The 25,156-nt window shown below is 51.8% G+C and overlaps 2 protein-coding genes across 2 annotated transcripts; both read right to left on the bottom strand.

Annotated features, from left to right (window-relative positions):
• Positions 1-5: 5 nt before the first annotated feature.
• PRPF8 (pre-mRNA processing factor 8) lies at positions 6-19,621 on the bottom strand. Its single transcript, XM_065695073.1, has 43 exons — positions 19,529-19,621; positions 19,320-19,429; positions 19,065-19,233; positions 18,240-18,404; positions 17,923-18,141; positions 16,487-16,699; positions 16,088-16,213; positions 15,905-16,010; positions 15,230-15,420; positions 14,914-15,033; positions 14,645-14,834; positions 14,381-14,500; positions 13,950-14,084; positions 13,710-13,839; positions 13,147-13,343; positions 12,833-13,039; positions 12,581-12,744; positions 12,218-12,344; positions 11,908-12,100; positions 11,452-11,639; positions 11,026-11,264; positions 10,374-10,520; positions 9,985-10,195; positions 9,536-9,652; positions 9,203-9,450; positions 8,842-9,021; positions 8,262-8,397; positions 7,493-7,662; positions 7,057-7,186; positions 6,735-6,881; positions 6,337-6,497; positions 5,501-5,692; positions 4,671-4,908; positions 4,426-4,554; positions 3,733-3,846; positions 3,445-3,618; positions 3,053-3,246; positions 2,174-2,413; positions 1,950-2,091; positions 1,518-1,658; positions 1,227-1,366; positions 864-1,066; positions 6-305 (listed from the first exon to the last, which is right to left on the bottom strand). The coding sequence occupies exons 2-43, from the start codon at positions 19,417-19,419 to the stop codon at positions 151-153; spliced, it is 7,008 nt and encodes a 2,335-aa protein (XP_065551145.1). The 5' UTR covers positions 19,420-19,429; positions 19,529-19,621; the 3' UTR covers positions 6-150.
• Positions 19,622-20,934: 1,313 nt separating this feature from the next.
• On the bottom strand, positions 20,935-24,497 carry TLCD2 (TLC domain containing 2). The gene is made up of 4 exons (XM_065695076.1): positions 24,295-24,497; positions 23,829-23,911; positions 23,031-23,113; positions 20,935-22,092 (listed from the first exon to the last, which is right to left on the bottom strand). Exons 1-4 carry the CDS (start codon positions 24,474-24,476, stop codon positions 21,715-21,717), a joined length of 726 nt encoding a protein of 241 aa, XP_065551148.1. The 5' UTR covers positions 24,477-24,497; the 3' UTR covers positions 20,935-21,714.
• Positions 24,498-25,156: the final 659 nt, after the last annotated feature.

Raw genomic sequence — 25,156 nt, 5'->3', positions numbered from 1 at the left:
CGATCCCGTTCGTACAAAATTTATTGAGACACTGAAGGGGTACAAGGAGGAGGAGGAGGGGGCAAAGGGCAGGGGCTGTGCGGGACCGGGGAGGCAGAACACACACGCTGTTGAATATCAACAGTACGAGGAGCCGGGGCGAGGGCAGCGCTAGGCGTAGAGGTCCTCCCGGTCGGCGGAGTAGACCTCCCCTTCCTGCAGCAGGGCGAAGTTGAGGAAGTGGGAAGGACGATGGACCTCGTGGTAGAATTCCTTGGGGTTGGCGAGCTGCAGCTCGTACTTCATGTTGGGGTCGTGGCGGACACCTGGAAGAGAGAGAGAGCATCACCCACCCGAAAGGCTCCTGCCTCCACCGCTGATGGGTAGAAGCCCTTTACCTGCACACGACAGTCTTTAAAGCAGATTATGGTTAAAGAGCATGTAAAGAACACATCACTGAAGAGCTATTTCCTTCTCATAGCATCATAGACTGGTCTGGGTTGGAAGGGGCCTTAAAGCTCATCCAGTTCCAACCCCTTGCCACAGGGAAGAGCTTCTGCCTAAGAGCTCATCTCAGTCTTCCCTCGGGCAGGTTAAAGCCATTCCCCTTGGCCTGTCCCTACAGGCCCTTGTCCAAAGCCCCTCTCCAGGCTTCTTGTAACCCCTTTAGGCACTGGAGCTGCTCTAAGGTGTCCCCTTAAGGAGCCTTCTCTGCTCCAGGCTGACCCAGCCCAGCTCTCAGCCTGGCTCCAGAGCAGAGCTGCTCCAGCCCTTGCAGCATCTCCATGGCCTCGCTCCAACAGCTCCATGTCCCTCTTGTGATGGGGGCCCCAAGCTACCCCCACTGCCTCCCCTCCTGCCCCTCTCCCAGCAGCGCAGCTCACCCATGAAGTTGTAGTTCCAGGACCCTTGTGCTGGGACCATGAAGAAGCCGAGGAAGCGATCAGAGAGCAGCATCTGCACCCGCTCGTAATGGGATGGGAGGTAGCCCTTGGGGTTGTTCCCCTTGTCCGTGTTCTGCCTGCCCCACTCATAGCCACTCGGGGTCAGTTTGTAGGCTGTCAGTGTGCAGGAGCCTGGTGTAAAACTGGAAGGAAGAAGAGATGGGGGAAGTTAGACTGATCCAGGGCAGAACAGGGAAACCAGGAATGAGCCAACACTGCCTTTCTGCCACATGTTGAGACCTCAGCATGGTCCCAAGCACTGCAGCTTAGCAGAGAGGGCACAAGAAGCCTCCTGCCTCTCACCTGCAGGTGATGATGATGGTCTTCTCCCCGTCCCAGGAGGGGTTGTCAGCCATGACTTTGGCATGGGTGGTGACGTCCTGCGGCGAGAGCTGAGGGGACTCGTTTGGTTGGGTGTGAATCCACCCCAGAGGTTCCATTTCCTGACAAAAAGAGTTTGACAGAGGAATAAAAGGCATTTAAAACCAGCCCAACAAGCACACAGGGAGCAAAGGCTCCCCTTTGCCTGCTCCCAGATCATGCTGGCCTCAGGCCAAGCTCTCCAAGTCCCACATCTCCAACAGCTCAACCCACCTTGAGATACTCATGCTGGGGCAGCTGCCCTGGGAGGTGCACGGTCTGGTGGGTGCCCCACTGGGGCACCATCACAATGCACCGGATCTCCTTCACCTGGGGGTTATCAGGAGGGCTCACTCCATACAGGTAACCTGCAATCTAGGAACAGACACCTGCCTTAGAAGCCTGGATGAGAATGCTGTGTAACCGTGTGAGAGCCCTTAGCGCCTCAGGAGCTGATCTCTCTGCCCACAGGCTCTCACTAGAGGAGAGCATCTCAGTTTGGTTACATGCTGAGTTTCCCCTCAAGCCTGGGCCACAAGGAACCATCCAGACCCATCTAGAACTTGTGTGCTCAGCTGTATTGCCAGTGCCTGTCTCCCCAGTACTTCCTGACTGCTCAGGACTGGTGTGTGCCCCAGCACTGTAACAGACTCCCTGCATGCTCACCTGGGCCCGCAGATCGGAGATGCAGATGAATTTCTTCAACACATTCTTGGGCAGGATGTACGTGTAGCCCGTTTCCTTGATATCATCTGATGAAACATAGATGTGGTTTGTTCGCAGGTGGAGGTTGGCAGCAGAAATGGCTCTGTGAAGAGGAGAGATGAGGATTGAAGGGTGCACAGGTCCCTTTCCTGAGCACCACCCAACAGCGCTGCCTGCTTGCCTACCTGACCCGCCACTCGGTCTTGGAGGAGAACGTCTGGGTCTCGTAGTTGCTGGTGGTGGAGGTGATGATTTCATCCCCGTGTTTGTTCACGGTGCGGGTCTGGGTGGCTGTGAGCTGTGACTGCTCCTTGGTTTGCTTCTCAATTTCGGCTATCTGCTGCCTCTGCTGCGAGGGGGCAGAGATCTCCATGCCCAGGATGATGTCTCGGATCTCTGACTGTGTCAGGGATGCAACGTTCACGCTGGAAGAGGAAGAATACCCAAGTCAGGCGTTTCAAAGCACATTCTGGATACCTGTCACTCGAGCACAAGCTCAGAACATCCACTTGGGGCACTGTGAAAAACGAGACCACAGCTTTCTAGGCATGAGGGAGGAAATCACAGGATGCACGGATCAGAAAGGTTTGGTGCAGACATTTTTATCTGCCTTAGTAAAAAGCAATTAATAATAACTCTTCATCAGGGACTGTAGTGACAGGACAAGGGGCGATGGGTTCTAACTCAAATAGGGGAAGTTCAGGTTGGATATAAAGTTCTTTACTGCGAGTGGTGAGGCACTGGCACAGGTTGCCCAAAGAAGTGGTAAATGCTCCATTCCTGGCAGTGTCCAAGGCCAGGCCGGACAGAGCCTTTGGTGACATGGTCTAGTGTGAGGCATCCCTGCCCATGGCAGGGCGCTGGAACTGGATGATCTTAAGGTCCTTTCCAACCCAAACCATTCTATGATCCTGTAATGATAACCAGTTTTCCTACAAAGCTGACAGTTCACTGCAAAAGGCCCTTGTGTAAGTCTTCTATGCTCCACAAGCAGTACTGTGTTCACAGTCTTTAGAGCAGGAAGGAAAAGCTGACAGGATCATAGCAGCTGGACATTGACTTACTTGTTCTTCTTGCCATAGTCAGCAAGGATGAGATCCTTCAGCTGCACCTCCACCTTGATCCACTCCTCATCTGTCAGGGTCGGCCAGATGTGGTGAGGCTCTGTTATGGTTGTCTTGTCTGGTTTCAGAATGACTTTCGCTCGATCGTTATTCACATGAAGCGCTCGGAGAATCAGAATCAGACGAGAGAATGCCTTGGAGGAGAACGAGAGATGCAGTTAGAACAAGGGGAACAAATACACAAGGCCAATGGAATCAATCCGAAGGAAAATCCAGGCAGACTCAGAGTCAAGTGCTCCCAAGCAGCAAATCGTGACGGATCTCTGAAGCCTTGGCTCCTGCCTCATGCATCAGAGGCAAAGCAAAATGCAGCCTAGGCATGCTGTGCTCACCGTGTAGGAAGAGATGGTTTTCAGCCAGTCATCATAGAGATTGAAGAGAACCATCTGGGGTTCAGTAGCCTTCAGGATGAGATCCCCAAACTTTTCCACTTTCAGACAGGCCTGGAAGGGCAGCTGCAACTCCGAGCCTTTGATCACAATGTTGGGGAAATCCAGCAAGTGCACCTGGGGTTTATGAAGAGGAGGAATTAGCTCACAACTACCACAGAACACTGGTCCAGATCAAGGCCTTTGCAAGGAACACAGGACTGTCTTGTCATCTGTCTTCTGCATTCTTACCTCAAGTGGGTCCAACATGCCCTTCCGTGTCACTATGATCTGCTTAGGCTGCTCCTCCACAGGCAGTGATCGGATCAAGGCAGCCACTTCTTCAGCAGTCTTCCACTTGGCCAGCTACAGGAAGACAGCAGGGTTAGAGACATCTCTCTGCTAACAGCAGTGTCTCCATGGGAATTAGAGAGTCTCAAGCCAAATTCTATAAATACACCTGGAATGTATGGCTTGTTCCAGATCAGTGTCAAGGCCCAGCATTTCCTTCTTACTAGTCTCAGAGCTCCTGTTCCTGGAGTTCAGTTACCTCTGACTGGCTCAGAAAACACAGCTGCCTACACCACCTCCCTGGCTCTGCCACCTGAGAGTCCTCTCCCTGCACTGGATGTACAGCCAAGGGCAATGTGATTCGCTGTAACACTGAGCACAACCCTGTTTCTCAAGCCCTGCTTGCAGATGTCAGCTCTTTACACCTCAGAGCCTCAAAACCCTTGCAGCATCAATGCCAGCCTTCCTTTACTTTTATATCCCATGCTAGTGCTTCCCTGAGAACACGTCAGACATCAGACACTGCAGCTCCACACTTGTTAAGAGGCAGGAAGATGAAGATTCTCATGCTGCTTTCTGCTCAAGTGAATGTCCCAAGCAGTCAGAGCCCACCCCCAGCTCCCAGCCCAAAGCACAGCAGCAGCCAGGCCCTACCTGTCCTAGACGTTTCTGTCCTGCCCACACAGAAGTATGGATGATCTTCAGGAAGAGCTGTCCAGTTCTGGGATTGAAGATGAAAATGGCTCCATTGATGGGTTTTGTGGTCAAATTCCCTTCAAAAGTCTGAGAAAACACACAAAAGTCAGAAGTAGAGAGCGATAAAGCCTCCACAACCACCCTGAGCACAAGACATTGACAGTCCCTGTCTTTTTCCCCCCACGATACTCCTCTGGCCTTACCTTGTGGATGGTCACTCTGTACACATTGGTGTCATCCACAAACCAGATGATCTGGTTGGAGAAGAGCTCTCCATAGTTCTGGGAGGAGAGGTATGGCTCTGTGGGCTCGGATGAGTATAGCTGCAGCCCCTTGCGGATTCGTTCTCTCAACACATAGAGGGCAGGATTTGCCTTCATGATTTTGGCCATGGCCTGCTGGATGAGAGGTTTGCTCCCAGGGAACCAGTTGCCATAAGCACTGAAGAAGAGAACAAACAGAAGATGCAGTTGTTGCCATCAGCTGTGAGAGGCAGAGACAACAGCCACACATCTTTCCATGCAGCAGACAGGCACTCTTCTGCTTGCTGAGTACTATGGTATGTTTTCTCTTCCTATCTCCTGGGGAGCTGCTTACCCATTGCTCTTTCCTACACCTCCTCTGAGTGGGAAGCCACAGCACACACATGCTGCAGCCCCAGAAAAGCCGCATCTCCTCTAAACAAGTATACTGGAGCAGAAGCCTACTTGCTGGGACTTGAAACCTTCCCCCTAGAAGTGAAGAATAACTGTCCCCACTTACGGGGAGCCTTAATACAAGGCCTGCCCTTCAGCTCCAAGAACAGTCTAATCTCCTAAGAAAACAAATTATTGGTGAGCTGGGAGAAGAGAGCTATTATTATGGAAGAAGCAGGCATGGGTCAACCTGACAGGACTGACTAGGTGTCTTATCCCATTCACTGCACCCCTCCAGCTTCTGCTTTCTCCCCTCATTCTCCTCCCTAGGATACAACCCAGTTTGGAAACACACTAAGACACAGCCACAAACTACCAATTGCACTTAAAGGTCTCACCTGTGCAAGTTATAGGCCAGATCAATGGCAATAAGGACACCAGTAGGGGATGGGTAGATACTCATGTTGTCTGTAGTGTAATCCAAGAACTTGGCTCTTGCGTAGCGCTCGATATCATGGGAATCGTAATCTCCCCAGCGCAGCTGGATATCAATCCAGTACTTCTGAGTGGTGGTGCTGTCCATCACATCTCTAAGGGGAAAGCAAGCCAGATCAACTTTATCTTGCACAAAACTCTCCTGCAGTTGCTACGTGTCTTTGACAGAGGTAAGTTTCTGAAGCCAGCTGCTACCTGAAACCATCCTGAAAAGGGACTCTACTACTCCCTTTACACAGTAGCTGGATGCAGAAGCAGTTAGAGAAACCTTCAGACAATGGGGTTCAGCTGCAGGTTTAGACAAAGCAGCAGGTACTCCTCTACTGTATAGTCATGAGGGTCATCTCCCCTAGGGATTGTCTGCTGAGGATTCAGTCAAACTGAACACAGCACAGGTACAGAATTGGGTCTAATTCACTCCAAGTTCTGGCCCCAGGACACCACAGCTTTGTGGGGTTTCCTGAAGAACACTTCAGAGCTCCTGAGCTCTGGCTTAGAGGAAGGGTCAACTGGAAGAGAGAACAGGAGCAAAGAGTTTTCATGTTGAAGACTGTGCTAGAAGGTGCTGCAAGCATCTGCCCAAACAACCCTGGGACTTTGCCAGGCATGTCCTCATGTGTCCCCAGTGAAAACCAACCCTATGTGCTCAAGAGGTATAAAGAAGCTTCGGTTCAGGATGACAGGCTCAACAGCTCTACTCCACAGCAAGATCAAGGAGAAGGAAAAGGGGAACACTCACTTGGAATCTGCAAGCAACGATGGTCGTGACACATTCCACTTATAGGAAGCAAAGAGAAGGATATCCGCACATGAGGAATTCATCTTGTATGACTTCCTGGGATGGATTGTCTCTTTCTGCACGGTCTCAATCTCCAGAGCATCCAGCTCTTGATCAAACACCTGGGGAAAAGGCAAAGATGAGTTGTGTTCAAGCAGCCTTGCTAAAGAATCTATCCTCACCACAGAACTAAAACAGGCACCCAGGAAAATACCATCTCCTCCCCTTCTCTGTCAACTAGGGAAGAAGGGCTAGGCCTGCTACAGCCCTGGAACAATCTGTTACTAGCAAGAGGTTGTTGGTACATGAGGAGCATACGTGCAGTGCTCAGAAACAAACCAAGTGAACACACTGCTCACCTGACACAAATCCATTACAATGCTCTCGTGGATCTTTTGCCACAAATGAGCTCGGAAAATCTGGATGAGAGAAATCTTCAGCGTGGGGATCTTGCCGTGCATAAAGATGCCTGTCAAATCCAGCTGCACCTGGAACCCGACGTACACCTGCAAAGGAAAAGCAGCTGTGAGAACAAGCAATATCACTGATGAAGTTTAGAATACAGAACAACTGCTGTTAAAGAGGTTTAGTCCATCTGTAAGACACGTTCAGAAGAGTTAGATCTATTCACTGCTCTTATTCCAGTGGCAGTTCCTACAGGGACAAACTCCAGGTACTTACATTGGCTCTGTTAATGGTAGGAGACCACCACAGGGTGAATCTTCTGTTAGGAATTTGGTTCAAACCCGACCTCTGGGCATTTGTCAGCTTCTTCCATTTCATAGACTCCTCAAAGCCACTGGCCTTCTCCCTAGAAAGGGCAGACAATCAGTTGCATAAGATGTGGAACATGGCAGTTAGCAGAAATAAGGGACAAGTAATAAGAGCAGGGAACACACACAAGGAATGGGGAAGACTGTTTCATGTAAAGACATGGATTTACATGCTGAAGTTCAGCTATAACCCAGTCTCAGGTACTCTCCTGAGCTATATATACAGGGTACTCAAGTGATGACTGAAAATGGGAAAAGGCTCAACAGAATCAGTACATCTTGAGCCAAGGACTCCTCCTGATCACCAAATCTGCAAGACAAGGCAACATCAAGGCTTCTCTTACCAGAAGAGACCCTCCCATGTGGGGAAGTAAGTGCCCTTGAAGAGAGTGTGCTCCAGGATCCCTTCCACTCCACCAAGTGCCTGGATCATGTCTGTGCGGTAGTTGTTCAGGTTCCAGAGTTTGCCATCGTGGCGCTGATGTGTCCACCAGAACGGGTTCTGTTTCAGGACCTGGGAATAAGAGCAGGCTAGTGAGCGGCTTTGTATTCAGATCATTTAACCTGGCCTGCACTCATTGTAGGAACCCAGATGATGATGATGATAATGTCAGAGACCAAGTGAAAAGCCTCACGCCTGCCGTCCTGGAGGACACAGCACACCTACAACATGAGTGCAGTCAGCACTGCTATGCGATTCAGACTGGGTAGAACAATGATGATGATCTTTCAGGGACTGACCTTCTACAGAGCTATCATTACAGGTTTTAAATAATGAATTTTTCCACTGCTATTAAAACTTCAGATTTTGGAATGTTTCTTTTGGGGCCAATTTTCCCCTCTCCAGAACTGATCTCTTCTAACACTCAGTTGCACAAAGAGTGGTACTCCCCAAGACACTGTAATCCATCCAAACACTTCAAAAGCAGCTAGCTACAGATTTTGGAACATCTGGTTTTCAACAGCTTCTACCAGTCCCAACACATGGCTCTAAAAGTTCCTCCTGCAGCAGACAGATAAGGAAGTGCACTCACAGTAATGCAAGCAGAAAGGACATGGTCTGGAATAGGTATGTGATCCTCACACTCGGCCAGAGAAATTCCCAGTCCATACCTGATACTGTTTGAAGTCAGTCCTGACTCTCCATCCTTTATCATAAGCTAGGGTGTGCCGGTCCTTCTGGAATAGGGTGTTGATACGAGGAATTCCCCTGTCCCATGAGTCCTCCAGATCCTCCAGTGTCAGGCGCCTGGAACAAACAAAATCCCCACTCTTTGTTACCTCTCAGTGTTACAGCAATTCGTTAATGAGCATTTCAGGGGAGGAGATGACAGAAACAGCAGAGACCTCGGGGCTCTGGAAGGAGATGTTCTACAATGCCAAGCATGAAGAGGCTCAGCAAAGTGCCCACAGCCATTGCTGTGAACATGCTGGTGGCAAACAGCCAAAAGAGACTGCCCTTGTAAGTGTGTAGAAATAACTGCAAACAGGTCTCATGTCAGGTTCTGGCACCACCATTTCCCTTGAACTGTGCCATTGATGCACTTTCTCCATGCAGAGTCCACACCTCCTCCAGAGGTAAGATGGAGGCTCTGCAGGCAGACCACAGGTCTCCAGAACACCAAGACAGTGCAAGACTTCACACCACTGCCTGTCCTCACACACAGAGATCTGACTGCACACTGAAACCCACCTATTCTGGGCTATAGCCTCTTGCCTCTTCAGGGCATATTCTGCCCACACTCTCTGAGAGTCAATGAATTCACTTTCCCATGGCTGGATGTAACGATACAGATTTGGGATGAGCTGGTCCTCCTCATGACTCATTCCTGAGCGGAAGTGAGTGATGCCAACATCAGTCTGCTTGGACCACCTGGAGCACAGAGGTACAAGAGTGAAGTAGGAGTGATAGGACTTTACAGGTCACACTGACCTGCTGTAGAGGCAACACACCTCTTTAACATGGCATGGTTCAGCAGAATCAGGTATTTTTATGGGAAAGAGCATCTAACAGAACCCTCATCCCATGCAGGCATTACAGCAGCACAACTCACCTCAGGTCAGACTGCGGGATGAGAACGTGGCCCATGGAGAGCATGCCAAGCCCTCCCAGCTCTTTAGGGGTGTAAAACACCACTGGTGGGAAACGACTGGGCATTTTGGAATTCAGACCAATTTTGATTCGAGTCTGGATTTTATTCTCACACTTCACCAGCAAATCAAGCAATTCCTGGGTATTTACAACAGCTTCTCGGAAATAAGTCATCAAGCCAATGAGAGCTGTATTCCATTTATTGACAATCTAGAAAGGAAAGCAAAGATCAGTTCTCAGCTTCTTCTCCAAGCATCTGCAGAAAGCTCTGACACCCATCTCCCTCCCACCTTACCTTAGTGAAGGTTGTGGAGCCAGATGCCATGAGGATCTGCCTCACTCTGTTATGGAACCTCTGCATAGATTCATCATCTACACGCAGGAAGCACTGAGCTGTGCGCTCCTTGGTGACCTGCAAGAGCACAGCCCCATCAGTTCCTCCCTGGGGGCCCTCTCTCCAATACAGATAATAAGATAAGCTCTTGCCATCAGGCATTTATGTAACACAGGGAGGAGAAGAGGCTAAACAGCACCTCTGCACCTTTGGGGCCCCCATCATCCCCAGGCAAGGATTTCCCACCTCTCCCAGCAAGGAATATTCATACTGAGTTCATTTGTGGTCCCAGTTATGCAGCTGGCAAATAGCAGTTATCCCCCTCCCACAGGCAGTTACAAGCTCTGCTTTGATGCCAGGTACAGGCCACACAGGGATTGCTCTCCCACCCTGTCAAACCCTCCCCCTACCTCATTCTGCAGGTTCCAGACACCATCCTTGTGGGTGAACTCCTCATAGCTGGTGCGGCACTTAGGCAGGATGCGGCACTCAAACCCACACATGTTAAACAGCAAATTGGGGTTATCCTTGCTGTAAACGGATACAAAACTGTTCTCCCACTGCACTGTGGTGACTGAGCGAGGCAAACGGTTCTTGATATCCCAGAATACAGCACGACCTCTGGAAAACAAGATGTGCACAGTGACAGGCTGTTAGTGAAGAGAAACACCAGAGCTCTAACACCTATCACTCTCTGTCAGAACTACAGCACAGACCCCTCGCCTATTCTTACTTTTCTCCCTATCAGTCTCAAACCGTTATTTATTACAACTAATTTTTCCCAGGGTGCAGCACTTACAGGTTCACATCGTGTTTCATGAGGCGCATCCGAGCATCCCGGGGCCAGCACTTCTTGTTGTTGTAGCCTACAATGTTCTCATTGTTGGGATCTGGATGCTCTGTCAGGTAGCGCTGAATCAAGTCTCTCGCCTCATCTGCTGTAAACCTGGAAACACACAGAAGATCTGGAGTTACCTGATCAACTTCTCATAACACCAGGCAGATAAAGACTTGCTTATGGATTGCTGTTTCCCACAGCATGTCTGAAGGTTAACGATCCATTTTCTGTATCCTCCCACTGAAGGCAGCTTCAGTTTCATTAGCTTACAACAACCCATGACTATTTGGGTTATTTTAGCATGAACAGACATAAAATTCCATGTCCACTTGCTGGGAAGCCACAAAAGGCTTATTTTAGCAGTGGAAAATCTGCAAGAACAGAACACATGACATTGTTGTTTTTCTCCTGGTCTAGTGACGCTGCAGGACAGTGAACTGAGAAAGCAAAAGGAGGCATGTGGACACCCAGTTGTTCTGGGAAGTCTGTAAATTCCAATATTCCTAATCTTTCTGAGCAAAAACCTGGAGTAGGAGCACACTAATTCCCATTTCCACAGCGTCTGCTGCAAGGTGCCACAACACAAGTTCACCTGAGGAAAGCAGGGTCTCACCTGAAGAAGATATGAATACGGTCAATGTATCTGCAGAAGAGGCGAATGGGATGGGCCACCTCAGTGGCAATGTCTTGGAAGCTGAGGAAGTCATTCGGCATCTGGGGAGGCCCAGCCATTTCACTGGCACGGTGCAGACCCAGCACCAGCAGGTCCATCACAAGCCCATAATACTGGACAATGAAGGAAGCAAACTGCAGCCCACGAATAATCCCATAGGAGTTTGTGTGATTCATGTCCTGAGGAAATAAAAGGGAATTGTGAGTGTCACGACACATCAGAGACTTTTTACCTGAGCAGCTGCTCTTTAGCAGGACCCAGAAGGGTTTTCTTATTCCTTTATCTCTTCTCTGGCAAGTCTTGTATCCACTCCTCCCCCATGGGTCCAAAACCTCTCCCTTATACAGTCCTGATAGCAATCATCACCTTGTAGTTGATCACCACGTTGTTCTTGGCTGTCATGTAGTCAGCAATGTTGTGATCAACGATAAGACGCAGCAGCCTGTTGAGCAACGTCAGGTCAATCTTCTCATACATCTTCTCAAATCGAGACTCCAGCATCACGTTGCATTCACCTTCACTTGTTTCCCAAACATCTTGCAGATTATTAATGCCTGGGGAGACAAACATGCATATCATTTTATGAGACACATCAGAGCGCAAAACATACTTCCTGTAATGCCTGATTTTTCAGTCTCTGGTCCCTCCAGTCTATTCAGACCATAAATATGTAAGTCATCCACGTGCTATAGAGGTTCTTATCCTCCTCCAGTATATACATAAATGTATAAACCTACAAAATACAGTGTCTGATTGTAATGAAGGGAAGCAAGCTTCCCATAAGAAAATTCATTTCTGGATGGAACACAAGACCCCACTAACCTTGGCACCACTTGTACACCAACAGTGGAGGAGGTTCAGTGTCAGCAGGTTTGATCCATGGAGGGAAGAGTCTTCGCTTATCAGCTTCATACCACAAGTACTGATCCAAATAAGCATCTGTGATCTTCTCCAAGGGCTCAACATCATAAACAGGAACTAAGTGGCTGTAGAGATCCATGAACTCAATACCCACCTAGAAAAGAAGAGGGAAAACTGAGACTTACAGTTGACAGAAAACAAAGTCCTAGCACCATTTAGATCCTGAACACAGTGTAACTGAGTATGGCCCGGTTTTCAGCAGGACACTTACCTCCTTGAAGGCTCTCTGAGTTAAAAGGTGTCGTTTGATTCTGGACAGAGCTTCATGAGGGTTATCATAAGCCTGTTCAATCAAGCCCAACTCCTCTCTTTGTGACTGGTTCAGGCGAGATTTCACACTGGAAGTGAGAAAGAACAGGTCAGGCACCTAAACATGAACAAACTAACAGTCACCACATTAAACTGTTCAATGAAGCAAATCAAGATAAGATTTGTAACTCTTCACAGTCCACATCCCCAAGCTTAGAAGTACGGTTTTGATGTTGCCCATTCCAGGATTAAAAGATAACAAAATAGTTTCAGATGCCTTTCCCAGTACAGATATCTGTCCCTGTGATCATTTCCCACTGCTTACCTGTAAGCTTCCTTCAGCCTCTCCAGGGCTAATATGAGCAACTTGGTGTCATGTTTGTAGGACAGCGGAGGGAAAGGAATGGGTGAGAACCTCCTGCTTTCCAGCCAGTGCACTGTGGTTGTGTACACAGCAACAGCCTCTTCCGCAGTGATGTAAGGACCATCCTGCAAACCAAACCACCAGCATTAGTCAGTGAAAGCCTCCCTATGAAAACGGCACCAATGTCAGCAACCTCAGGCAGGACAGAAATACCTTCAAGTAATTGTGCTGCCGTTCCTGCTCTGCTTTCAAGTAGAGTCTGGTCAGTCGGCCCAGATTCTTCTTACAGACTGTTTTGTCTACAGTGGCACCCCGACGGATCCGCTCCCTGTTGTAGTGAGCTGTGTTTGTCCACCAGTCAGCTTTTGCCTTCACGTACCTCAGGATCATGTTCTCGATAGGAGTTGGCAGCCCTGGCACCTGGGGAGGGACAGTAACTTCAGGGATGCAGGAGTGGGAACCTTCGGAAGAGCGGTTCCAACTGGGAGATAATAAGATTGAACCAAAAGGCCAAGCAACAGACTTACCTTCCAGGGAATATTGGCCTTCCAGCACCGCCAAGCCTCGCTCAGATGCTGCAGGATGGTTCTGGCTTTGTTCTGTTTGATTCCTTCTGGCATCATGTCCAGGATGTCATGCATAACAGCCGCCCTCAGCTCCAGGTCAAAGTGAGATTCCACACGCTGCTTTGTGACAGTCTTTGCTACACCCTTGGAGTGACGGCCTGGAAAGAGCAAAGTACTTCAGCAGTTCTGACATTACTAGGCAGTGCTCCTCTTTCTTCCCAGTATGGGAATGTGCAGAGGTGCAGGATATCTGAAGAGGTTACACTGCTACATCGCTGATAAATTTGGAGTAGACGATCAGGAGGCTATAGACCCCATAGTGCTGTGGAGGAGGGAACCCCACTTCCATTTGTAACCTGTTTTGGGGGCACTAGTCTCATAAGAGCCCTAAAACAGGGACTGAAATGAAGCATAAATACAGACCACGACTAGGAACAGAAAACTGGAGTTGGAGCTGGGAAGCAAGCAGCATTAATTTTTCCCACACACGCCTCCCACATCCAAGCTTTACACAGTGTGCTGACCTTCAAACTGCCTGGCCAGCAGATTCCCCAGCCAGCGTTCCAGCAGTGGCGTGATGCCCCTCATGAAGAACAGCCACACTCTCCAGCCTGGAGCCCAGAAGCCACAGCCAGGACCTTTGCCCACAGGCCCCTGGAAGAGCAGAGAGATGGGAACAGCAGGTCACTTACTGACACTCCACAATCCCTGCCCTGTTGCTCAGTTTACATGAGGTCATCATCACGCGGAAAGATGGAACTTACTGTGTTAAACCTGTAGTAGATGAGATGTTTCAGGTCCTTGCACATACGAATCTGTCTCATCAGTTTGTACTTGTACCGGTACATTCCTGTCAGCTGACCCACATGAGCAAAGATGTACTGCAAACCATCTGCCAACTGAAACACAGGGAGCACAGTCAGAGGTAACAACAAACATCGTATGCATTGCCTCAGGTTTACTTTACAGCCAGGAGCAGAGGGTATTAGGCCATATAAAGCTCCTAACACTGACTCATACAAGGATCAGTTCTTATAAACCAGGGTAAAAGAATGTCATGCAATGCTGCATGTTTTCATTGTTCCCACCTCTTTTACACTGTGACATCCTATAGAAGCCAGCCCAGATATTCCCCTCAATTTCCCCTCTTCACCTTAAAAAAAACCCAATAAAAGTAATATAAAAATGAGCCTACCTGAAATGCATCCACATTTCCAAGTCTGTACTGGACATGGCTGTCCACCACCAGCTTAGTGAGCCGCAGAACCTCTCTGCACAGATGGAAAGCGTTACCGAAACGAGACTTTTTCCTTTCCTGGAAGAGAGAAAACCCATCACTGATGCAACAAGAGGAGTGAAACAGCTTCAGTTTGGTCAGTCTGCACAGCATGCAGATGTCTCACCATAACAGCTGCTTAATCCTGAGGTAAGCTTTACTCAACAGCATATGGATCAATACCTTAGTGGTGAGGGTCTTCACGGGCTTCAGGTTGAAGTTGTAATCCAAGTGAAGGTAGTTCAGGTTCTTTCTGTGGATCAGCAAGTTCAGCATGTTGTAGCCCTGGCGACACACCTGCAGGCCAACCTCCACCCAATCCAGCTTTGTGGACTGGAAAAACTTTGTAGCCTTGAAGGAGCGGAACAGGTACCTGGAGAGAGCAGAGATGATAAATCAGCCAAATCCACATCACGGATAAGCAGTTCCCCACTGAACAGACCTCCACTTACCTCTTCTTCTGGGCCTTGGGAGGTCTGTGCTTGAGAGCATTCAGAACATAGTATTTCAGTAGCTTCTGATAGGAGACTCGCACTTTCACTGGCTGGCCTGCTGGGCAGTGCTCACGGTACCTAGGGACAACCCAAACCTCATTTATTCAGGTAACCCGCATTCTTTAGAGCACAAGTTACCTGCAGAAACTCTCCTAAAACCTCCAGAAACCAAGCACCACAGAAAGTCTTTATTTTCATTGTAAGATGACGATTTTCACTCAAAATAACAACGCCACGATCACTAGAACAGCCCTTCCCCTAGGAAATAACTCACCAGTTCTTGACCAGTGGGATATCAAGAGCCCTGCGGGTCCTCCCAGACCTCAAGTTGAAGGGCCGTGGTGCCCACAGCAGGGCAATGCCATTGGCTGTGTTATCCGTGTACAGTGGGGTATCCTTCAGGAAAGGTTCCACGAACTCTGGCAACTCAAACTCTTCATCGTCATCAGGCAGTGGTTCCTGACTCTGAAATGTAGAAGCACCACACTGTTTCCTGGTTCTTCCAGCTCAGTTTTCCAAGTTAACCAAGAACATTTCTTTGCTCTCATGGAAGAAGTGGGACAGTGCTGAGTATCAGAGAAGCAAAAAGCACTCCACAAGGCAAACTCTGGCTACTAGACCCTGAGCTAGGTGTTATAGAGGTAACTCAAGTCTTGAGTTCAGCTCCATGAATACACCAAGAAGAACTAGAAAGATACATAACCTATCAGAAGGCTCCAAAATAGTGCTTTGACATTAGGCTTTATAACCTACAGAGGTCAAAGGAGACAGCTTTGTGCAGCCCCAGAAGTAGGAATGACTAAAATTACCATGGGGCTTTCACCGTGTGAAAGGACTCGTGCTTACTCCTGTGTGCTGCTATCAGAAGCAAGGTTACAAGCAAGATGCTCAAGCCCCATCACTTCCACACAGTCAGGTTTACCACTGGCTCTCCTCAACAGCAACTCACCTTGACAGAATGTCTGTGCGAAATGGGGTTGATCAGTGGATCAAAGTAGAAAGCTGGGAGATCAGGATCTTCTGTTTTAATGAAAACGACATTTGGAGTATGATACCTGCAACACAAAATATGCCTTAGAGCATGCTGACAGCTCCCCACTCCTCTCCCTGTTCTTGAGGGTGCCTCACTTACCAGGTCAGGTGAACGTGGTGTGGCAGGTTATTGTACAGGTATGGGAAAGCAATTTTGTACTCTGTCCTGATTGGCTGCCTGATGATAATTTTGTTGATGTCATTAAATTCATTCCAGTCTTCATCCCTTAAAAGAGACGAGAAATGATCATGTAAGCGTTCAGGGGACAGAAAGGCAAACATTTTTGATTGGAGACATGATATCAACGCTTTTCCTTTAGGCTTCTCTTCACACTAACAACCATTTAGTATCCAGAGCAACAAGCACATTACAGACTTAATGCTAAAGAAAGTGAAGACCCAGAAATAGCTCACCGAAGGAAAGACACCAGACAACAGAGTAACCCTGGAGCCCTTTCCCAGATAACCACTTATCTTTCCTTCTAAACCCAACACTTACTGAAGATTGATGTCTCTGACAAGAGGCTCAAACTTGGGACCTCCAGGAATAGCCATGTTCAGTGCCTTGGAGGTAAAGAAAGCTTTCAGGTCAAACAAATAGAAGTAGTTGTCATCCACAAGGTCAGTGAGCAGCTGGTTGGCCAAACGGTACAGCGTGGACATCATGGGGAGAGTGAACTGCCAGCGCTGGTATGTTGAACCGTTCACATACCTGTGAAAGAACCAAGCACAGGCACTCAGTTCACTGCCAGAAGACAACTGGGCCTTTACCAAAGGACCAGAAATAACCAAACACCTTTCATGACCCATCACTTGCAGAAAACAACAAAGACAGCTAGCACGTGGGCCCCTCCAGACAGAAAGAGAGGCTGCAGGACTGCTAAAAAGCAATACAGACTTCATTTGCCCAGAAAATACTGACTGCTCCAGTTTGTCTCCTCCTCCATATCCAAACTGACACACAACACACATGCACTCTCAGCAAACATAAATTCAAACTGCAACTAGACAATCATAGAATAGTTAGGGTTGATAAGGACCTCAAGATCATCCAGTTCCAACCCCCCTGCCATGGGCAGGGACACCTCACACTAAACCATCCCACCCAAGGCTTCATCCAACCTGGCCTTGAACACTGCCAGGGATGGAGCACTCACAACCTCCCTGGGCAACCCATTCCAGTGCCTCAGCACCCTCACAGGAAAGAATTTCCTTCTTAGAGCCAATCTAAACTTCCCCTGTTTAAGTTTGAACCCGTTACCCCTTGTCCTGTCACTACAGTCCCTGATGAAGAGTCCCTCCCCAGCATCCCTATAGGCCCCCTTCAGGTACTGGAAGGCTGCTCTGAGGTCTCCACGCAGCCTTCTCTTCTCCAGGCTGAACAGCCCCAACTTCCTCAGCCTGTCTTCATACGGGAGGTGCTCCAGTCCCCTGGTCATCCTCGTGGCCTCCTCTGGACTTGTTCCAGCAGTTCCATGTCCTTTTTATGTTGAGGACACCAGAACTCCACACAATACTCCAGGTGAGGTCTCACAAGAGCAGAGTAGAGACAAGACAAGTTGTCGTCTTTACAGCATGGTAAGAAACATCACTGTTAGCAGTTAAACGGGCAGCAGCCCTCCTGGACAGAGAAGACTTGTTTCCCATTGCCAGAAGCCGCAGACAAGAGGTATAGCTTTACAACCATCAGGTTCCCCCTCTCATCCTTGAAGGCAGGCTTTTCTCCCCCCACCAACATCACACATAGCCCAGCCTAACACAACCAAAGGTTATACACTGCTATGTATAGGTAATTTATGTAGTGCAGCTATGTATAGGTAATTTATGTAGTGCAGCTATGTATAGGTAATTTCTGTAGCGCAGCTATGTATAGGTAATTTACATAGCGCATCTGGTCTTCCCCTCTTAATGAATTGTGGTACCAGAGGCACATACTTCCTGTTGTCTTTTAGTGGCTGGTGGTCATAGAACCAGTCCAGCACTGGGGCATCTTCCTCTGGATCCAGCTCAAGCTGAATGGCTTCCAGGGGTTCCACATCCAGGATGTTATCAGCATAATCCAGAGGGGGTTCTTCATCATCAAACGGGGGGAACCTCATCCTCTTGAAGTGACGCCTATCCCTCTTCTCTCGCCTCATCATAATCCACATCGACCTGGTAGAAACACAGAGGCCATTAAATATCACTTTCATTACGGATGTGCAAATGTTTGTTCCCGAGTTCCCACCAGGACAAAGAGAGAAGGCACTTACCCCCACTGAGCAATGTACACCGGCTCTATGACCCAGGGGATCTCATTCACAAAAGAGATGGCTCCTGTGATATGATACAGGACTGGAACATCTCGGATTTGCTCCCAGGGCATGGGCATGTTCTCCAAGAGCTTCAGCACAGCATGAGGCATGTACTTCAGAGCACTGCAATCAGGAATCAAGGAGAATGAGGACTGGAAAGGACTCTTAAGAACCATCCGTTGCCACAAGCTAAATTACCTCCACACCTTTCACTGCTGGAAACTGCTCATCTAACCTGCTCATAAAGGCCTCCAGTGACAAATCCATGTACCGCATACACTATCCTTGTGCTTCATGCACTGCACTACCAAAAAGGGTTCCAGTGGTTTGGCTTCCAGCAGATTGTACACATTAAGGGTGTTACAGATGAAAAAACAGTGAGCTTCTAGAAGTTTTATGGGCAACGAATGGTACATTAGCGCAACGGACACAACATGCATGAGATAAACTCTCTCAACCAGGACAACAACCACTCACAATGCCTTTTAATATTGCAAAACAACACATGCTGGCTACTTCATACTCTCCCCCAGGCTTCTTCTTAGACAACGTGTTAACCAGAGAGATGTTTTTCTCCTAAACTCAAAGCAACAACTCCCTACCCTGACCCCCTTCTGCACTGCTACCCTTGTACAGGTGCTTACCCCACCCTCCTCGAGCCGCTCCGAACACACACAGCGGGCACGGAAAACCCTTTGGAAACACTCGCAACGAGCTCCAACCGGGCCCCAAAGGCCTCAGATCGGCTCCCCCCGTGTCCCGCACAGCCAGGGGCTGCCTTACCCCAGGTAGACGCGCTTGTCGTGACGGAACTTCCTGTTGGTCATGTCGCCGTGGTCGCGGATGATCTTGCGGACGTGCTCGGGGGGCATGTCCTCCTTCTGCGCGTCCACGAACCCGAACTTCCTCTTCTCGGCGTAGCGCTTGGCCTGCAGCTGCTGCCATTTGCGGGCTGCGGGGACACACACAGAACCGGCGGCATCAGCCCCTGCCCCGCTCGGGGCAGCACCGGAGCGCCGGCACCGGCTCAACACCCACCTTTCTCCTGCAGCTTCTCCTCAGACATGTAGTCGGGCAGCGGCGCCAGCGGGGTGGGCACCGGAGCGCAGCCGCCGCGGTACGGGAACACGGCGGCCATGGCGACGGACCTACAGCGCGGGGGGAGAAGGGCTCAGAGCACGCTGCGGACACCCCCGCCCGGCCCCGGGCCCCCAAAGCCGCCGCCGCCGCCCCCCCGGGGCCCTCACCGTCAGCCCCGCTGCTCCGCACCACAATGGCGGCCGGGTACCGCCACCGCCGCCGAGCCTCGGAGACCCGGATGCGTGCAGGCCGCGCACGGAGAGGGGCTATCCAATCAGCTTTCGGAGATTGCAGCCGCAGCCTATCAGAACGCGGAGCAGGGGAAGGAGGCGGGACCAAGGGCGGGTATAGGAAGTGGGAGGTGTTTCCGGAGCGCAGTTGCGGTGGGATGCACGGCTTTGTCCGGTCCCGCCTCTTCTTGCTTTTGATTGGTGGAGAGAGGCGACGAGAGGGCGAGGCGCCGGCCGTGATTGGACAACTCCTGGCGCAGATTACCCGGTGCTACCTATAGGGAGCGCTGTGCTGCAAGTGGTGGGTGGATGGATGTGGCTGTCCATGGGTCCGCCATGGGGCGGTGTGTGGGTCCCGTACGGGGCTGGGCAGGAGCTCTTCCCTGTGAGGGTGCTGAGGCGCTGGCACAGGGTGCCCAGAGAAGCTGTGGCTGCCCCATCCCTGGCAGTGCTCAAGGCCAGGTTGGACACAGGGGCTTGGGGCAAGCTGCTCCAGTGGAAGGGGTCCCTGCCTGTGGCAGGGGTTGGGGCTGGATGAGCTTTAAGGTCCCTTCAACCCAAACCATTCCGTGATTCTATATGCCTGGGGTACACGACATCCACACAGCAGAATCCAGGCCTTGAGAGACGTGGGCAGAGGCTGGAGGACATCGCTGCGCTAAGGATGGAGCAGCTCCCGGAACACTGGGTGCAAATGGCTCCAACCAAAGAGAAGCCCCTGTCTGCCTCCAGACAGGAGCACGCCTCACCTTGGGGAGCAACAAACCCAAACACCAACAGGTACCCCCCGCAAGCTCCCCCGTGCTCTCCGCAAATAGAAACCTAAGCGGCTTTGGCCACAAGCCACCTCCAGCCTCCTGCTACCAGCACACGTCGCTTGTCTTTCCCTGCCCAGAGCAGGGATGCGCCTGCTCCCCGATGCTCCCCGATGCTCCCCTTCTTCGCTCCCTGCAATGAGTCGTTCTTTGGCTTTTCAAACCCAATGAGAGGGTTTGAGTTCAAGGCTGTTCGAAACACACGGTGAATACAATGGGTTTCTCCACCCTGGTACGCGTAACCCTGAGTGAGATGGGTTTGATTCTATACACGGTGCTGCACTGCTGGGGAGCAGTGGGGAAAGGAAACGTGGAGTTAAAAACTGAAGGAGTTCTGATTCCTTGTCCTGGGAAGCTTCCACAGAAAAGAAAGAGAGGGAGAAACCCCAAGAGAGAGATAGGCTGTGTCAGTGTACAGTGTGTTTTCACTCTGATGGGGAGACATAGGGTAAGAGGCACTGTGCTAAGCAGTGACAGCCCTGGAGCACTGGGTCCCTTTTTCCCTCTGAGCCCTTTTCCCCTCAAGCTGTTTCATTTGCAGCCATTTATTAGAAGCTGGTGTTAGTAAGAGCTCCGGGTAAGAGCCTTACACGGGGCTCAGCAGCAGAACTTCCCATCCCTAATAGATGCCTATGCCTGAAAACACATCCATGGGAAGCGACCATCACATAGCCCCATCCCGGCCGGTGATAACGCTCATTTATGGGCACTTAACATAGCTGGGAACAAAACAACATGGAAAAAGCTCCAGTTGTCGAGAAGCTGGTTCCCCATCCCCAAGCACAGCGCTGCCGGTCCCTGCTCCTGACCTGGGCATCCAGGCAGGTCGCAGCCTCCCCTCCATCACCCACCTTGGACAATCTCCTCGGGGAGGACTCATGAGTGCAGGGTTTGGCTTTTACAGGGTGAAGCCTGGAGCCTCTCCCATGGGAAATGGCACAGAGAACGCGGGGCTGAGCGCGGTGCCCCCTTGCTGATGGGACACTGCAGCACCAAGGGGGTGAGACGCGCACTGTGGTGTTTGGGTGTCCGGAAAAGCAGTGGGGCAGCAGCTCCGTTCTGCTCCCTTCCCATCTCAGCGGTGGCTCGGGGAGCTGTGAGAGCCATTGAGCGTCCCTGAGCAGCTCCAGGTCATCCAACCACATCATCCAAAGGTATTGGGGGAGCAGAACCCCATTAGGCCATGACCCAGGATCTGCAGCCGCAAGAAGAGCCTGGATGCTGTTAGCGTGGACCCTCCGCACCGAAACACCCACGCTCAGTCTCCATTGCACTTTGCTGTCCTCCTCCATCCTGCTGGGAAAGGGGCTATTGCTCCTTCTCCCACTGCGCATCCCGGCTGGACTTGAGGAAGTCACTGCGCAGCAGGCGGTAGAAGAGGACGGCGTTCATGGGTGTCATGATCGCCATTCCCACTGTGCCTATCGAGTACGTTGCCAGGGGCACGCTCTCCCGATTGAGGAAGAGCCACCGGCTCATCCAGGCCAGCGTGGCGATGCGGAACACCACGTAGGTGCCCAGGTTGAGGATGCTGTTGAGGCGGTAGCACGGGGTGTGCACCAGGTTGGCCATGAGCAGGATCTGCCGCAGGTGGAGGAAGACGGAGTTAATCTCCACCAGTAAAGCCACCAGGGCAAACCCGATGTACTGATGGAGCAGCACTGCCGTACCAAAGCAGACAATGACCTGGGAAGGGGAAAGGAGAGAGGTTGAGCCCAGGGGCTGGTTGTTCTCTGCTGCAAGCTGGAGCCCTCCTTGCTTGGAGAAGAAGTGGAAGCAGTTCTCACACCAGTGCTAAACCACCCCATCATCACCCCACGCATCGTTGTAGCCTCCAGCATTCCCCGTCATTGAATGAAACAGGAGCGTTGGGTTGGTTCTTTTTCCAGTGGGAAGGGAGGGAAACAGTTCCATAAACTCCAGGCTGGAAGAGGAGACAGAGCAGCCAGACCGAACCCTGCTGTTGCGGCCCGGGAATGCAGCCGGTTGTGGCTGGGCAGGTTTTTCCATGCTCAGTGAATGACTAAATGGGACAGGGAGAAGGGGAGATGCATGGCCCAGGGCTACGGTTGCTGCTGGCTCAGTTTTGGTGCATCGGGGAGCCCCATGGCATACCCCAAGCCTGGCATGAAGCACCCTAGGGATGCTGCAGCAGAGGATGGGGCTGTGGGGCTCAGAGATTCCTGCCAGCTGGGGGAACAGGCTCTGCCAGCCCGTGCTTTAGCACACTGAGTCCTTTCTTCAGTTGATACCATTAATGCTGTTCTCTGTATTGGCTCTTTAATGAGATTATCTGCTCCCAGCTCCTTAAGTCACTGTCTTGGCCTGAATTAGCTCTGTTGTGGATGTGACCTTCTGACTCACAGGCAGTGGCCGGCATTGCTGCAGGGCTCTATGAGACAGCAGCTCCGACCATCGCCTTCCCCATCTCATCCCAGTACATCCCAGTGCTGCCCCTATCCCTCATCCCCAGTTCCTGCAGACCCCTGTGCCTCCCCTGTACCCCACAGCATCTCTGCTGCTCGTCTCCAGGCTGTGCCACCCCCTTGCAGCATCCACAACCATAGAACCCTGCTGGCGCAAGTGCCAGGGCCTGTCCCTTGGAAAGCAGCCCCTGGACTCACCACGGAGTGATGGAAGAGCAGCTCCCAGGACTGGTGAAGCTTCTGATTGCACAGCATGTCCACAAAGTCCTCGAGGAAGTAACCTGGGGTCAGAGAGGCCGTGAGCAAGGGAAGGGGCCAGGAAGCGCTGTGCTAAGGGACCCTCAAACTGCACCTCAATGGGCTGTTCGGGCAGCCCCTCCAGGGAGGTGATGGCCACAGCAATGTGATCGCTTGGATCTGTTCCTGGGGAAAGGATGAGAGCGAAGGGAGCACATGGACCTTTCCCCTGTCCCAGGATCGGATCCCTTACGAGCTGCAGGGTTTGCTGCCACCAGACCAACCCTTGAGACACTCAGAGCTCCCTGCTGAGCTGTAGCCGTGCTGGGAAGCCCATTAGCCCTGACCACTGGGCTGGTGACACATCTGCAAGGAGGTGACACGGGGACAGGAGGAAGGATTCACACAGCCAGAGGGCTCAGAGCTCCTGGCTCCCACAATGACACGTTCAGCTTGAAGCTCGGGGATCACCTGCACCAACCCCGTATCATGGGCACTTTTAGGATGCTCCAAGCCCTGCCTGCCCCATGCGGATGGTGGTGGGCAGCCCGGAGCCCAGTACCTCCTGGCCGGGGGTGCTGTGGGACAGAAAGGAGCCACTGTCCTTTGCCAAGAATAGGGCGATTGTCTGGGGTGCCTGAGACATCTCTGCCTGCGACGTGGCTTGAGGGGCCGGTGTCAGGCACCAACGAGCCCCTGGGGACCCCTTGGTGGGGCAGAAGAGGGGGAAGAAGAGGGGGCAGCCCTCTTCCCACTCACCTACAGACACAGCGACCAGGCTGTGTGCCCCGGGTGGGTGCGTGCCCACCATGTCCTCAGGCAGCCCGGGGTGGAGGCAGAACCTGTGGGGAGCAGGATTGTGAGTGCTGGGAAGTGTCTCTGAGTCCCCAATTCCCTGCCAGCATCCGTGGTACCCACCTGGTGCTGCTGAAACCGCCTGGGGCCCTCCTGTCCCCATTGTCCCGTTATGGCCACCCCTGTCCTTCTGTTTCCTGGGGAGTCTCCCCATCCCCTGCTGCTCTTGTCCCTTGATCCCTTCTCCATCGCTCAGTGCCCCCCACTTTCCATGTCCTCAGTAATCCTCAGGGTCCCCCGACACCCCTATTCCCAGCATCCCTATGACCCCTGGTTCTAGATCCCCATTGGGGTCCCTCATTCCCCTCCAGCATCCCCGGTGCCCACCCCGGTCCCCCGATGCCCTCCGGGTGCCGTCGGTGCCGCTCACCCGGCCAGCGCCCCGCCGCCGCTGAGCACGCTGTGAGCCAGCGATGTCCAGATGTTGCGCCACTTCCAGCGGTTGCGCCGGGCCGACGGCGGCGGCGGCACCAACCGCTCCAGCCCCCGGTTCAGCAGGCGGAAAGCGGCGAAGGACCCGGCCACCACCAGCAGCCCCGGGCTCACGGCCATGGGCACCCACCGGCCCCGCTGCCTCCCGACGGCTCCGCCTCGCCCGGCTCCGGAGCCCGCCCCGGGTACCGGCACCGCCCCGCCGGGAAGGATCGGGGATGCGGGAGCATCCTCGCTGCTGGCCCTGGTCCCAGCATCCCTCCTGCCAGAGATGGGGACACGCTGGGGGAGCGCTGCCCCTTGGAAAGTGAGGCAAAGGACCCCATGGAGCACAGCAGCCATCCCTGGGTGTCACACAGCAAATAGGATGTCCCAAAAGTTGGCTGCAAGCATGACATGGAGCGGGGGGCCGGGGGACCCATCACTGTGCTGGAGCTTGTTCCCGTGGGGTTCCTTCTCCATCGTGGTGTGAACGCCTCACCCATGAGGCGCTGCAGCCCGTGGTTCTTCACCCCAAAGCATCCCCAGCAGGCGATGCCCAGCGAGGCTCTTGCACCCCTGTGTTGTGCTGGGGAGCCCTGACTTAGAACACCCCTCGGGCACACTGCGGGGTCTGATTGCACATCAGCAAGCAGAAAGGCCTGACTTCGCTCTCAGACGGAGAGCTATGTCCACAGCACTGCTGTCCTCTACTCCCTGTCCTATGGCTAGTCCCAAGAGGAGCTCCCTGACGTCTGGGATACCCCGGCTCTGCTGTGTGGGGTTTGGGGGAATTCAGGATGCTTTACCCACAATCTCTT

Source organism: Lathamus discolor, chromosome 14 (assembly GCF_037157495.1).
Source record: "Lathamus discolor isolate bLatDis1 chromosome 14, bLatDis1.hap1, whole genome shotgun sequence".
NCBI classification, from domain to species: Eukaryota; Metazoa; Chordata; class Aves; order Psittaciformes; family Psittacidae; genus Lathamus; species Lathamus discolor.
This window is presented reverse-complemented; position numbering and strand designations above follow the sequence as displayed.

Coding starts and splice junctions, on each gene's coding strand:
- PRPF8 (XM_065695073.1), bottom strand. CDS start 19,419: ATGGCCGCCGTGTTCCCGTACCGCGGCGGCTGCGCTCCGGTGCCCACC. Junction 11,265..11,451: donor ACGTGGTGATCAACTACAAG/GTGATGATTGCT, acceptor TTATTTCCTCAG/GACATGAATCACACAAACTC. Junction 5,693..6,336: donor TCGTTGCTTGCAGATTCCAA/GTGAGTGTTCCC, acceptor CTTTCCCCTTAG/AGATGTGATGGACAGCACCA.
- TLCD2 (XM_065695076.1), bottom strand. CDS start 24,476: ATGGCCGTGAGCCCGGGGCTGCTGGTGGTGGCCGGGTCCTTCGCCGCT. Junction 23,114..23,828: donor CCTGGTCGCTGTGTCTGTAG/GTGAGTGGGAAG, acceptor CTCTGACCCCAG/GTTACTTCCTCGAGGACTTT. Junction 22,093..23,030: donor TGCTCTTCCATCACTCCGTG/GTGAGTCCAGGG, acceptor TCCCCTTCCCAG/GTCATTGTCTGCTTTGGTAC.